Here is a 16,048-nt window from a genome sequence, read left to right on the forward strand (position 1 = left end):
GTTACAATTCAAAGCCTCACCTAATACTAGAGCTGCAAAACATGCTGCTGTCATTTTACAGAAGCCATTTATTTTTTGCATACACAAGTGATGCCACCCACACTCCTGGCTGCATTTTAGATGCTCTACACTACGTCTGTGCCCTGTAAAAACAGGAGGAACTAGCTGAGATACCATTGACGTGCTCCAAGATCTGAATTGCCCCGGAGAGAGACAACCTGTTACCCACTGGGCAGGAGCACCAGGGGGCTCCTGGAACCTCTCTCTTTGTGGGAGCAGGCAGCAGAGCTCAAGCTGTCTCTGGGGCACAGCCAGACATGCTTGCCCAACCACCTCCACCACTCGCCACAACTCCTGTGCCAGATGCCAGTTTTCTTTCTGTAGGCTGAGGCTGCAGCCTTTGCATGACAGCTTCTGGGAATCTGCACATTGCTGCTGTGCCGCCAGCGCTCTCCACAGCTCACTCACACACAGCCCTTCCCCAGGAAGGGACCTGAACTTTCAAGGCAGAAAGCCATTTTAGGGTGTTTTTCCAACTTCACTTTTGGGCAGATTTCTTGTTCTGTGCTCATGCAAAGCCTCCTCTGCTTGCAGCCACCATTTCACTTCCTTCTGATTGCCAATTTTCCCATGTTTAGATTTTCTTCTATGCCCTGCAGCTAATGAATGTTGCTCTAGCTGAGATCTGGCAGAGAGCTTGCTGGTGCCTGGCAAGCGTCCTCCTCCTCCCTGATGTATTTATTTCTTGCTTTCCCTGGGACACAGTGTGGCATTGTAACAAAGTCAGTGCTTTTGCTTACGTGGAGTTTACACAACCAAGTGTGAGGGTACAGGGCACCGCAAGTGAATTCTCCTTTGTATGTGAGTGTTGTAACTCCAGTTGTCCCCGCACCCTGCCTTGGAGGCACAGCTTGCAATGGCACAAGACAAAGCCAGCTGAACTGCCTGCAGAGCTGCTGTCACAGGTAGATGAGGCTCCTGCAGATGTTGGCACATCTGGCCTGCATCCTCAGACTTTTTCTTCAATAAGCCTGAAGAGCAAGATTTAATTCAGCAACTCAAAACTGCTGTTCTGTCTCCTGACAGAGTAGAAGAAACACAGTGAAGCCACACGTGTGGCATTAACTCTCTCACAACCAAACAACTACATTTCAGTCAGGAGTCATGGGAAACCACCAGAGATGTACCAAGGGAATTTGTGCAGGGACGTTATTGTTTCATCTTTGCCGGCCACCTATCCACTGGGGTCTCAGGTGTCAGGATTGCTACTGAGAAAACAGGGAAATTAAAACAGGCAGACTAAGGGAATCCGGATGTCTTCATTTCTCCCCCACAAGTACATGAGCTAGCCTAAACCAGAATACTTGTGTTCTAAGAAAAGCAGACACAACAGTTCTTTCTAAAGACAAAACTCTAAGTGTATACTCAGTATTAAAGGGCTTCAAGGACAAGAACATTTTAGAAACCCCTTACATATATCCAAAATTACAACTAGGCTCCACGTGGATAAAGTTAACATCAAAAATATTTGCACTGTACTAAGGGCCTGTTGTTTGTCTGTCTGCTGACAAGACCTTCTGTTGCTTCCCTTCCCTTTGCAGGCTGGAATCATTCACGTTTCCACAACTCCACCGCTCGATACCATCCAGTTCCCACGGCTCCAAGCTACTGGAAGCCTTCCAAGAGATCACAACTGGACAGTCAAGGTGTCGCAGAGGATGTAATGGGATCATCCTGGCCCATCCTTTTGGAGAAATGTCTTTTTAATCTTTTCCCTGACCTCATAATCCACTTTTTTCTTCTTCACTGACAACCTTTCCTCTTCCACTATGCAGAGGGGCAGTGAGGCATTCTGGAATGGTTTCCTTTTAGTTCAGTGGGTTTCCCATCATGCAGACCCCTCTTGCTGTGACAATGCATTCAGTAAAAGTTCGCACAGCAAGTGGTTCTGAACATCCAACATGTAGCAGAACAGTCTGGGAACACGTTACTAGTGAATGAAGGAAAGCTATTCATACCAGAATATCCCTTTTAGGATATTATTTTTAGACTACTAAAAATCTCAAGAGATGTTTTTCAGACTGCACTACTGAACACCCCTTCATGCTCTTCGTTTCCTGACTCATCACCTTTTTTTCACATTGCTGAAGCCTTTTCTGTCACCCAATTCATGTTTCTTCCACCACAGATGACACTCACTGACTCATGCTTTCTGCAGAAATACGGCTTGCAACAATGGAAAGGAGGCAGAAAGGGATGCAGGGAGGACTCAGAGCCAGAACCTGCCCCCCAGCAAATCTTGCTTTTGGCACTCTCCCCACCAGCATGCTGCTCACTAGTAACCTACGATCTTTGGGACAGAGAACTTATTTCCTTTTGTGTCTGGAAGGGGACTAACTGCCGCTGTGTAAAGGAAACCCTGAATATGTGCTCTGCAAGAAGGGCTGCAAGGTGATGCCCCTTCTCACTTGGGCCAGGAACAGCACGTTAGTCTGCATGCGGCATCCAGGAGAAAGATATCACAAACAGAAGTCTAAGATATATCACAATTAATAAATAAGTAATGCTAATTATTAAAGTACACCAAATGAGCAATTAAAAGTTAGACTTCAAAAGGACAAAAGCAGAACACTGTCTCTGCATAAAACCCACCGAATGAAAAGCTTTTCCCACACTGCTCCTTTCACCTTTCCAACTCTTTACCTAGTGCCGTCAGGATTTCATGTGCCTACTTCTACTTTCACCTGTATTCAATTATTTTTCTTTACTCAGCAAATCCTTGTAAAATCTGAGTGCTGTTTATTTGTGTACTTATTTCAACCAGTTATTACTTACCTCATCCCACTCCAGAAGGTAGCTGGTGATTTTTGAACCATTATCAATGGGTGCCTATGAACAAAAATAAACAACAGATGATTCGGGGAATAAGAGCAAACTACTTCCCCCTAAAGGCAAATGACTAGAGTTTTAAAGTGAAACCAAAGCTTGGGGTTTGCACATATCTTGGCAACCTCTTGACGAATACCGAGAAGAAGCTGGATGTAACGGAACACATACATTTTCAAAGTCAAGTCAGTGCACAGGGAAGGATGTGTCAGAGTACAGCAAGTTCAAGTCCTTTACTGAATATGACTTTCAGTTATTTCCAACAGTTATGCTTACTGCCAGTAAACCGTATTTTTCACTGCTTTCTTGCCCAAACCAAGCATTACCTACCTTCCATTGTAAGGTTAAGGAGCTTTTGGTCCTGTGCGAGGGTTTGGGTGGGAAGGGACACTCTGGTGCTGAGCTGTGAGTGGTGAAGCTGACTGGCTCTGAGCAGGATCCCTTTACTGAGTTGTATGTTGCATATACCCTGGAAACAACATTCAAACGGGTTAAAAATCTGCTGACAGTTATGAGATGAGACAGCACTGCTTCAGCCATAATAGTTGACTACTAAAGCATCCACGATACCATCCAGTAATGACAGATTTCTCACAGATCGGTGGTATCATTATGCTACTTCACTTGATACAAGTATGCAAAAAAAAATCACAGCCACAGAGGAACATCACAGTGTTTTGTACAAATAGTCCCACAGACCATCAAGTTATCATCTTTTCTTTCCACCACTGTTTCCTTACTTATTGCCAGACTTTCACACAGTGTGCTAAAATCCTCTTTGCCATACAACATCGAGTGTGAACTCATGAGAAAAAGGTATAAACTTTAGTGCCTGGTTTACATTTGATTCGCATGTACCATGCTGAGTGGTGAAAACTGCTGGTCTCCTTCCGTGGATGCACGTTTTTCCTACATAGCTCAGGTATCAACACTCAGTGGGCCTCCAGGAATTAGAACTAACACAGTTCAGGAACATTATCCTGATAAACCAGAAGTCTTCAAAGCAAACCTGATTTCAGGAAAATCCTCTATATATCAGCACAGAAGAGGATATACAATACCAAATACTGTGGGAAAGAAAATACAATATAGTTGAGCACTTCCTCATGAGGTACTTTTCTCTGAAAAAATAATGACGTTATTTTTTCCCCTTCACATTTTCCATGCTGCGAAAGAAGAACGCAAATTGGAAGTCTTCTACTCAAAAAAATGTTCAAATCATGACCAGACGATGACCTTGGAGCTGGCTGTAGCTATTGTGTACTTGAATGCAGGATTTAGAAAGGACAATTGCTAAATTTGTTTTCAGTAGATAAGAGTAATTTATGTACAACGGCCACCTACGTGGACTCAAACCTTTTGGGGGAGGTTCACAAGAACTGCTGTGGTCCTGCTTTACCCATCACCTGTTAGCAGGCAGGAGTGAAAAGAAATGCAATTAATTAATTGAGTCCGCATCTGGCAAGGGGTGTGTATGTGTGCATAGCCAAGCATCTAACAAATACCATGGGGGAATATAACCATGCCAAAATGAGCTTAAAGAGCATCTTCTCCAAGTCACCGAAACACGGAGCACAGTCATCTCTGAAGGTACCAAAATACTACTACTTGAAGAAATGCAGGAGGTAGGTTCAGAGCAGACGAGGCTGTCCTGGGTGCCCAGGGCCCAGCACGGCAGGAACAAGCAGAAGCAGCTTGTCTGTGAGGACACAAAGCCCTGAGAGATGCTGCCAAGGTCAAGGAGACCCAAGGCGACCTGCCGAGCAACTGCTAGCCTCGTAAACTTCTCTACTTAACAGATTTATTTCTTCATAGTTGTTAATACATAACACAGTTTCGACAAAGGGAAAAAAACTGTCGTGGATAGAGAACAGCCGGACTCTTCTGTGTCAGCTCCCTCCACTACAAACACACGCTGCTGCTTTTAAGTCTTCTATTTAGTAGCCACTCTTTTTTTTTTTAAAGAGGCTTTATTGCTAACTCTTCACAAACAATTTATAATTTGGCCAACCTCCAGGAAGGAGCTGTAGGTAGGATGAAGTCAGGCAGGATGTGGGGCAAATACCCACAAGGTCCCTAAAAATGGCATGAGATCTCAACGTCATGCTGTGCTCCAACATTTGAAGCTGGTTTTAAAAGTGCTGCTTACTTGCTTCCAGCAGGAAGCTCAGCAACGGGTTACAACTTTCTCCTCCCTTCCACCATCCATTCGCTGCTAGGGCTAGAACTAGTGCCCAGCTTGGGAGTCTGCATCTTTTACTTCTTTACAAGAAGTTACTCCTGGCCTTGTGCTTCTGCTTGAAAACTTCATTTTAGGGCTCCCTTAGAAAATATCTTTAAAAAAAGAAGCTATGGTATCAGAGCAAAGCAGACTCATTTTGGTGCCGAGTCTTTTTTAGAGCTCAGAAGCAAAATGTTTGCTCTTTAGAGTTTTGCAAACGGGAGCAGCCTTGATGTAAAAAACCATGCCAAACCTAGCCCTGTCTGGAAAAACAGAAGGAAAGAATAGACAGGAGTTAAAGGTGTTTTGTTTGTTTGTTTGTTTGTTTGTTTTTTATAAAGGATATTGAGCATAACTGAACAGGATGTGAATTTGAAGCCTTGGTGCATAAGCAAACTATTAAAAAAAATGCAACTTGAGCAGACAACACAAGGGTATCAAAAGCATCAGGGAGCAAAAGTGAGGAAGTGTTAATAGTTAACAGTGTGTAAAATATTTTTAGAATCAAAGTGAAATATGATCTGAAAACACCAACACAGGTCAGTGTGAATCTAATTTTTTTTTTTTTTAATTAAATGCTGAAATCACTTTGGTCAGATGGATATATAATCAGCAGATTTACTTCATGGAGCAAGGAGTATTTATGAAGAAACTGTGCTGGAGTATCTTCAATGCTAGCACACCTACATCAGAGTAACTGAAGAAACACCAGTTGCCCAAGTCAAATTTTTAAGAAGCTTAAGGCATCCCACTTTCATACACAGGCAGTTCCAGGACTGATACATATAGACAGAAATATAGACACATAGATGTCTTTTTTTCCTCTTACTATAGCAAAGACAACGTAACAGAAAATTTATTGTTCAAAAGCACTCTCACAACTTAAAGTATGAGATAAAAGTCTATCAGAAAATATTCAGAACCCACTGAAAACACACTTCCAGAGGAGAAATTCTTGAGCTACACTGTATAGTTAGATTTAAAAATTTCACATTTATTCTCATATAATTGAAAAGTTAATACTTAAGTGACATTCATAGTCACACTAACTCACCTGACGTGATAATCTGTTGCTGGCCTAAGGTCTTTCAGGTTATATTCTAATTCTTCTCCACTGCAGGAAAGAAGCACAATGCCAAGAAGTTAATAAATTAAGAAGAGCAGTATCACACTTAGCAGAACTGGTGATTTTCCAGTGACTTTCTCACATTGTGACTTGAAAGACAAAAAAAAAATCCCACTGCAGAAAATCAGTAGTAAACAATATACCAACAATTTGTGGACACATTTCATGTTTCTTGAAAACTTTATAAAGCTCTGTATACATAGAAAAGTAGTTATAAACCAAATTTACAGAGTAAACTAGCTCTATAGGTTTATTTCAATGCTATTCCTACATCTTGTTGAGACTTGTGTAAAGCTCACTGTGTTTTTCAACCCTCCCAGAGCAGAAAAGAGCAGAACTGATACATTACTTTTCTACTTTCTGCACATTCACCATTTCACATTACTTAGAAAAAGTAAGAGTCCTTGAATTTCAGAGGAAAAAGTACATTTTCTTGCACAACTGTTTTACTTATTTGCTTTCTCTTCCAGAACCACACTCTGTGAGGACCAGGGCATGGAGATGTTTAATGCCCTAACAGCTGGACCCAAATCTCTTTCAGTACCAAGAAAAGTAAAAGCACAGTTTCAGACATTTTAGGGGAAAAAACCTAGCTTATAACCTTATTAATTTCAATAGTCAACGTAGCTAGGGCTAGTCTTTTTCCTTTTGACTTGCTTGGTGGTAAATGAACAGTAGGCTCAGTCATGGGTCACCAGTTCTGTGAAGATCTAAGTATGGGTCAGTACTTAAGTAATAATCATCTCAGGTAAGTGCTTGGCTTATTCATGATTTTATTAAAATATGGGAAAGAAGAAAATTCTCAGTTTAGCATAAAGCAGTATTTCATAGCTAGTTGGACAACAGGAGGGAGATGTGTCAGAATGAAAAGAACAGTATGAGCCAGAAAGCACATGCCTGCTGGGTTGCCAGAAACCCACCAAAACCCCTTCTTTTCTTATATAATGCAATGATCTGCTAATTCAGTTGTTTTCCCTCTGAAATGAGTGCACCTCCTTACAAAGACAATGTATTCAACATATTGCAGACTTTCTTCTGCTTGTAGTAATAATGATAACTGCTGCTTGTGACTGAACTTACCACCTCAAGCTAATGGCTGCACTCTGGCCAGCAGCAGGAGACAAATTACTACTAGCAGCTTTAAAACAGATGCACATTTTATAACCAGGAGAAAATGTGCAGCCATCACACCAGCAAGCACAAGAAGTACTAGGCAGTGTCCTTTCCATTTTAAGATCTCAGCAGCACACATTAACCTATAGAGATACTCACACTGGCTCACAAATAGCTTGTGTAAATACCAGAAAAATAAATAAATCAGGCAGTGTTTCCCTAGTTAGCATGTTTATTTTTTATATTGTCCAAGACAGTTCATACAGGCTTGCCTCGCGCATACCCAGAGGAATACTCTAATTGACAGGACATCTTAAGAAAGGAGATAGTTTGGTCTCAAGTGGTAATTTCATAAATGCTGTATCACCCAGACTTTATTCAATGAGGGAGGGATTAGCTATTTCACAATAGCCAAGGTCACATCTCAAAATTTTCTTTCCTAGACGTCATTAGCAGGGAAAAAGAAAAGGAGAAAACCATATGTACTTGATCACAGAGTGAGCTCAGAGGATCACTGGAAGGACAGAGAGAAATCCCTCAGAATTTTTACTGAAGACTGCTGAGAGCCAAGTATTTGAATTTTTCTGGGGAGCCTACATAGCCTGCTAATTGGTGTACTCCCTCCTCTGCTCATCTAGCAACCTATGAAGCAGGAAAGTCCTCAAACTTTTGCTTGTTAGCTCAAAAACCAAGCTTTACTGGTCTTAATTCTGCAAGTCCACACAATTTAGCGCATTAGGAAGGCAGCTATCCTGGCTGCATGGTGTACACAAAAGCTTTTGACATTGAGCAGAAGAGAAAAAGTAACTTTTTCATTGGCAGCGGGGGAGACAGCATCGTGTGCAAGATCTGCCACGTGCTGGGGAGGTGGGATGGGAAAGCAATTGGGGACCAGGTCACATGCACTCAATCAGTTCCCTGTGAGTCCTCCAGCAAGGAAGGGAGTGATGGGGCAGCAGGGGATAGTTGCAGGCTGTTCAGATGTGCCTTTTTTCTGCAATTGATGGGCATGCCAGGATAGAACCACACAATGGTTTGGATTGGAAGGAAACTCAAAGATCACTTAGTTCCAAACCACGAGAAGGAACACCTCTCACTAGACCAGGTTGTGCAAGGCCCCATCCAGCCTGGTCTTGAACACCTCCGGTGATGAAGTATCCAACTTGAAAAGCTTGGAGAATTTCTTCCTACCAAAAACACAAGTGTAAAAATGAGGCTGTTACCTGTAGATTATCTTGTATTTTCCATCCCTCCCTTTATCCGATAAGGCAACCTCGTAGGTACAGGTGTAAGGCAAACCATTGTTGTGTCTATCTGCATTTAGAAGGCCAGTGGGGGGTGACCAGGAAAGTAAAACCGTTCTTGCTTGAATATTTGTAACCTGTAAGTGAAACATCAGTTAGTGTGAATCCCAAGAAAAACACTATCCTCTAAGTAATCGCTTTTTGCTTGCATCTTCGCAATCAAATCCTTGCAAAAAGGAAATTTCAAAGCTAGAGGTGAAACGCAAAAGGTCACAAATAGTCATCAACAAGACAAAAATGGAGATTCATGGCATAAACTAATCTGCAACAGATGAGGAACACAGAGATGTCCCCCTGCAGTGAACTGGCTCGTCATTGTCTGAGCATCCAACAAAGGACAACTTGCACCCGGTCTGGAGGTACCTGCTGCCATGGCCATTACCAGGAGGGAAGTGGAACTAAGTTGAACAAAGACTTTATCCTATAGATTGCCTTGTACTCTATTTTTTTCTAAAGCTTTTGTTAGGGAGATTGTCTAATAAAACCCTGATGCCTTTTTCAGTCCTCCTGTTCATTCTTGTCATTCGAAACTGAAATAATTCAACTGCAAAAAAAGTTATTAAAAAACCCAAACCAATCTGGTCTGCAAGGTTGCACTGACTCAAAAGCACAAGGGAAAATCATATTACAAGTCCAACCTGTCACTTACAAACTACATTACTGTGCCTCAAGAGAAATGCAGCATGTATGATCTGTGGTCACCCCTGGCTGTGACACCTAAACAGCAGATGGATGAGGATCCTCTTCTAATAAAACACATATAAAAAAATACCTCAAACTCTTGCACCAAAACAACTTTATCAGGCGTACTCATCTGGAAGCAGAGTTCCACATCACTCTAGACTGACCGAGTTTACAGAACTAGCATCACCTTTGTCACCAGGAGAGCCCACTGGCACAGAGCTGGAGGCATCGCTCATCAGCCAAGCAGCAGCTTCCCAGAGAACATTCTGCTCTTATCCAGCCAAGAAAGAAATAAAAAAAATTCCCCCTGCCACTGTCTCAAAAGAAAAAAATAAAAAACAATACTTGCACTGGCTATCTTGGAAAGACAACACAACATTTTTATGCATGCCTTCTGAAAAAAGCCCAGGGAAGCCTGAAAGCCTCCACAGTCTTAAGCTCGCTGCCACAAACTCTTCACTTTTTGTAATGAAAAACAGTACTTTTTTTTTTTTCCCTTAACTGTAGCGAAAATGCAAAGAATATTTTTTTAGCTAGACTCCATGAGATGGAATCAGTGTGAGGTTTTACATTCTTTACTCACCCTATGCATCAAATTTCACCAGTATTAACAACTTGAACAGAAATTTTTCCCAACACACAGAGCAAAATGTTATTTCAGAAGGTGTAAGGTGAATGATGCAGGTGCTTAGTTACACATCCTGCACTTTTCTTGAGACAATTGAACCACCTTACCCATAAATGCTTTGGTAATGAAACATTAGGAAATCACATTCAGGGACTGCTTGTTTACAAGTCCAGCTTCTGGATACCTTTTATATAGTGGAAAATATTTAACTTCTCACATGAAATCACATTGATTCCAGCTGAGGAGCGCTGCAACTGTTGTGTGTGATACCCATATACAAGCAGATTCTTTCTGATCAAGTCATAAATCTGTTTTTAATTGTCCGACAAGTAGGTGACACCACAAAACATCTCATCTTAAACAACCTACTCTTAAAATTAAAGATTTTCATTTGTAGTAGCTCACTGAAGTCTTGCCAAAAAGAAAACCTGTTCAACCTAACATGAAAAACAAGTTGTAAAGCAAGACATTTTCAGTAGTATCAAGCTTATTTTTTCTAAAAATATGAACATACAAATTCTTGTAGGAATTTTCATGGGATTTTTTGTTCTAGTCAAATTTTTCTGATGCTATCAAGTCAATGTTTGCTTCAAAAAACAGGACCAGTGAAGAATAATACTGGATTAGATAGCTTGTAAGCATCTAGAATGAGTCAAATATACAGATAAATTAAGCTACTGAAATATAGATATATCTCATATGTATATATATATGACAGGCACACGTATGTGAATGAATGTGCGGCAAGGATATTTAGAGCTAGAAGTCTGTATTTTAAATAATACTTTCATCAGAAAATTGGATAGCAAGATCCAAATAGACTTTTATTTTTTTTTAAACATACATTACTACTATGCCAGCTCAGCCCATCAACACACAGTTTCTTTTATGATGGAAATATGCTTGCATAATTGTTTTTCACCAATTCAGACAGACTTGGAGCTGGAGGCATGATATCCTGCCAATGTTCTATTGAAATGTTTTTCCCTATGACTACTCAGAAGGACACACGTATATATTCTGTGCGCAGCAAAAACTCTGGCCTTTCATGAACTTCAACTATCTGTCAGGCTTTTCGTAGGTTCTTAAAATAAGAGAAAGTTACGGACTAAAAGTCAGTGTGCAGACATGTCTACGCAGAGGATAAAAGCTGTGAAGCTGCTCCAGCTATACCATGAACTTCTCCCTGACCCAGCTCAGAGTGGCTGCTGGCTTGCCTGGGTGGTGGTATGCACAGAGCAACTGCTGGTGCAGCTTTAAAAATAAACACCAGAAATTGTTAAACACCATTCTTAGCCGCACTGAGTACACACAGCAAGTGTAGTAAAGCAAGCAAGGGGTCACTGTCTGCATGATAAAGTCAGAAAAGCAAATCTATGCAGTCCCTGGGTATAGAAAGGAGCACAGCTCTGGGAACAGATTTGGCTGGTTAGAGATAAACCTATCTGCTCCTCACTGACTGGCAGGCTTGATAATGTACCATGTTTACCAGCCCAGGGCGTATCTCTTCAACATCTGATTTAATGGCCAAAGCCACTGGTTCACTTCAGCAAGGAACTCCTGAGTGGAGCAGGGAGCACTACCTTTGCTGTGAAAAAGGGGCAAGTTAAATAAACGGAGTTACAATACCCTGACAATAACAAGCAGGCAGTTGCAAACCAGCGCTGTAGCTGAACTCCAATTTTTCTCACTTACACCTGGGAAAACAAGCACCTTTCAAAAGATACTGACCAGCTGACCAGTTCTGGACCAGCCCTTTCCATGCTGTACGGAAAAGCACAGCTGACATCACCATGGTGGGCTTCACGTCATTACTGAGCCCACAGACAGAAATACCTAGCTTTAAGTAGAAAACCTTTTTATTACTCGTTAATGGTAGCCTAATTTCATCCAACCAAAGAAATAGAAGCAGCAAAGCGCCTCTTCATAGCCTGGGCAGATAAACCTTTGTGCTGCTTTCCTGTTCCCCCAGCCTGTCTCATCTGTCCCCAGAATTGCTGTGCTCACTGTGAACAGGACTGGCTTGGCCTTTTTTGCTGAGAGCTAACAAAAGATTCTCCCACAAGGAGTTTTGTGTGTCTGGTGAAAAGCACAGTTAATTAGTTTCTGAAAACTTCTCAGTTTACACAGTAAATGCCTGCTTTCTACGCTATCAAAACTCGGTGGTGTAAATAATTATTTTACAAAAGCCTCTGGGAAAGAATCCCAACTCCTGCACTACTTTAATAAGGTTACAAGACTGATGAATATCGGTCCTTCCCGTCTTTCAGGTAATGAACAATGTTTCTGTACAACTTTCATTATCTTTCAAATTCCGGGTTAGCATTCACAGGCATCGTGTGGTTCGGGGGTTTATTGTATGTGTGAGAACTACACTGCAAGCAACATTCATTTACTCCCTCGAGGGCAACGTCTGAAAAGACCTGGGGGTCAAACGAATTCACGGTTATTACCCTGAATATATCTCAGTGTAAATAACAACGTGGGGGAAAAAAAATAAATGCAAAAGGCTTCTTTGAAATTTTTGTTGTCAAAGGGATAAAACTGATTAAATTTAGAGATCTGCTGCACATCTCTCAAACAGGCAACAACATCTATTATCAAAACCAGACTTTTTATAATTAATAATTTTAAAAGTGTCTCTATTTTGTACTTGGGAAACATGAGTACATAGGAGAGAGACTTTGTACCTGGACAAGGTCGATTAAAGATATCTCCAAGAGATACCACGACTGTGGAGCATTGCAGAAGTTTCTCAGAGGACTGGTCCCTTCAGATGGTGGAGAGCTGCTTGCTTGGACACACCAAAGCCTCATGCTGCAGACACAGCATCACTCCACTTTCCACTGACTCACTGCTCTGTGCCCTTTCATTTTAACTGTGCTGTTTCTTTCTACACAATTGTTTTTCTATACATTATTTTTTTCATTCATATATACATAGGGCTCACCAAGAAATATGGCCCAGCTGACTATCTGTGCATAATATATTTCTATCAGCTGTAATACCGACTATACACACACAATCATTTATAGAAATTAATGATTTGCGAGGCTCCTGTGACTAATTACTCACAAATGTCAAAGTTAGAGAGTATAACAATCCCCAGCATCTTCTCACTAAATGTCATTATTATTGAACAGCATTTTTCAGGTTTTAGATTTATTTTTTTTATATAAAAAGATATGATATAAAGATTCTGGTTTTTAAATGATTCAAGGAAAATTATTTTTATCTGTTTTTAGTTTTTTTGCGCTCTTCTGCTTTAAATGCCCTGGTTATCATAAATCTGATTGTACAGAGCTCAGAAACCTGCAAACTGCTCAAATAGCTTCCTTCCTTACCTCTATAGATATAAGTATGAAATAACACATTTTTTCATGTAATCTCTCCAAATCTTTGTACAAGGCATCTAGCTGTGGCATTTTACCAGATAAACAACACTCAGCTAGTCCTTTGTACAAAAATATTGACTCATTCTGTAAAATAAACCAGCCTAATTTTGTGCTAAGTTCACTTTCTTCCTTTCTCATCTCCCAGAAACACTTCTCTCAAGTCTTTAGCTTAGTACACTTGTTTCTACATGAAATAAAGTAACTTTTATTCTTACAAGCACAAACTCTGGCTGTAGCCCCCTGGTATTTATCATCTCTGCAGGTCTGGTTTAGATTCTGGCTGGCTTTGAACCTGGCTCTAGGATCCAACACCTACTGACTGAGCAATGTAACACCAACACACCTTTTGTATTTCTTCAGAACAAATGCATCCAAGAGAACAGAGCCTATAAATAAAACTCAGCCTATGCTCATCCCTGTCTCTCCCTAGGGTCTGTCACTTCTGCATCCAAGGAATGGCCACCCCTTCATGCTCCCACTCACGAATTTCTTCCTATCAGCTTCTATCAGTTACTGTTGAACCAAGTCTTTAAAATGAGCTTTCCAACTGGTTTTCTTTGGGCTTCTTCTTCTTCTTTTATTTGCTTATTTCTTTACTGGCTTTCCAGCTGGCCAGACAAAGGCCTGAGTCCTGACAGAGCAAAGGTGAAAAAATTCTCAAAGCACAGTTCTCTCTCTCTTCCTCATGACTGCTTCTTCCACTGCTTTTTGGACTGTTCATTTATATCCACAATACCCTTCTGGTTCCCATTTGACACACCAAACTAGAAAACCATCACATTCAAAGGATTTACAAACCAGATTTATTAATAACCTTACCTGACTGCAGTCACACCCAGCATCATGGTTATTTACATGGTGATTCAATTCTATTACAACTCATGTGCTTTTATGGCTCAGACAAACACAGAATATAGTCATTGTCATTGAATAATAGAATTAGCTTAATTTAATCATTATTATAGACATAAAATTGTTCATGACAAATGAAATTAAACCCAAGGGAGAGGGGGTAGGAGCTCTGTCAATCACCCCAGTTCACTGGGTTCCCCACCACAGCATGAATACTGGGACTTGTCCTCTGGAGAGAGGCGACTGTTGCAATTTTTGCAGTGGGCAAAAGCCCACCAATACCCACAAGCTCAAAAGCTGCTTCAAAATTTATATTCTGGCAAAATTAATTAGATCTATACAGCAGCAATAATCTATTAAGGAAAAAATTCAGATGTGTACCCCTGTGAAATCACCAGCATGTTGTGACAACCTACTTGGCACATTTGCTGTTCTTTTGTGAGCGTGTGGTAATTTGGGATCACATACCTGTGGTTTTTCCATTCCAGAAAGAATGTCTTGAACCCTTTTTGTTTCTGAATCAAACTCTGTAAAATAGAGAATGTGGAAATAGGAAGAAAAATGAATGAACAAGATTAAACAAAAATATCAGCTTTGTCCATAATTCTTCTGGAATTTCTAAATAGAAGAGAGAGACGTTACCTGTACAAGAGCATCAGCTGTTTTGCTCTTGTGAATTTAAGGTATTCAGTTGCATTGATTAATATTTTAAAAAATAAAAGAGAAAAAGGAGGGAATTAGACTTCCAGTAATTGCAGATATTCAGAAAGGTGAGGTTATTTGTAAAGGTGTCCTCTACAAACAGTGTTATTTACTGGCATTTGCGTTCACAGAGCAACACCATCTTGTTCCCAAAACCTGGCTGTGGAAGAAGGCCACAGCCTTCAACTACAGTTCTACTACAACTACAGCTCAGTTACTGTTGGACCTAGTCCTGGTTTGTTAACCAAACACATCCTCACCCCATCAGCTGTAGAGTTGGGCTGCTGGATAGGATGTGAACCCTCGCCTCACGTGGGGAAAGGCCAGCAGAGCTGTGCAGGGCAGCTACTTGTAATTACCACGTAACGCTCCAAGCTCTTTCAACAGCCACCTTTCAATTACAGAGGCAATAAAGTCCTGCCAAGCTGATTTGGGTGCCTGACTAGCAGTAGTCCATCCTCCCTTGCCAAGCCTGCAGCCCGGTACAGCAGCTCTTGCAGGGGCTACACACAGAGTTATCACAGGGCAGGGTGCAAAATACTTCCTCCCAAAATTAGGCAGATTAATTGAGCACAGAAGGTGCTGCAGAGATGATCACCTGAGCAGCAGAATCAGCCTTTCCCCTCATCCACCCCCTGCAAAAGTCTTGAGGTAAAACATTAGCTTAGAGTAATGAGGTGACACAAAGCAGCTTTATTCCTTTTGGACTGCAGCACAGAGAGGCCTCACTTTCCACTACAGTATTCTCTAATGGAAAACTAGGAACATATTTTTGGGTTGTTTTCTTTCTTTCTTTCTTTTTTTAATGTTAAAGTAAGAAGTTTGCTCACCAAAGCAGAATATATTGCACCTAAAGCAAAATGAGCAGGATCTCTTTACAGAAAGCATATGAATTTGGCATAGGAATCAAAAAATATTAATAAACCAGTAAGATGGGATCAACAGCTTCCACAAATGATTCCCCCAAAGCCTGACCTACTTCTTGCAGCTCAAGAATGTGTCTTTATTTTTGTCTGTGACCTGCTTTAAAAAAAGTACAATATCTTTTTTTAAAAAAAATCCATGTGCTCGGCTGCCAGAAAGTAGAATTGGCTGAACGCTGATGGCAGAACTCCAGTGTAAATGCCCACCTTTCCC

General features: G+C 41.0%; 1 protein-coding gene across 1 annotated transcript in view; it reads right to left on the minus strand.

The window, feature by feature from the left end:
- The window catches only part of FNDC3B (fibronectin type III domain containing 3B), a gene marked incomplete at its 5' end in the record, with an annotated part of 105,778 nt that overhangs the window by 59,375 nt on the left and 30,355 nt on the right, over positions 1-16,048 (minus strand). The window contains 5 exons of the mRNA XM_008944647.1: positions 2,836-2,889; positions 3,217-3,355; positions 6,162-6,221; positions 8,570-8,727; positions 14,678-14,736. Of these exons, the coding sequence (XP_008942895.1) occupies positions 2,836-2,889; positions 3,217-3,355; positions 6,162-6,221; positions 8,570-8,727; positions 14,678-14,736 (470 nt within the window). The remainder of the gene's footprint in view (positions 1-2,835; positions 2,890-3,216; positions 3,356-6,161; positions 6,222-8,569; positions 8,728-14,677; positions 14,737-16,048) is intronic.

The sequence above is a fragment of the Merops nubicus genome, unplaced genomic scaffold (assembly GCF_000691845.1).
Source record: "Merops nubicus isolate BGI_N331 unplaced genomic scaffold, ASM69184v1 scaffold1017, whole genome shotgun sequence".
NCBI lineage: Eukaryota > Metazoa > Chordata > Aves > Coraciiformes > Meropidae > Merops > Merops nubicus.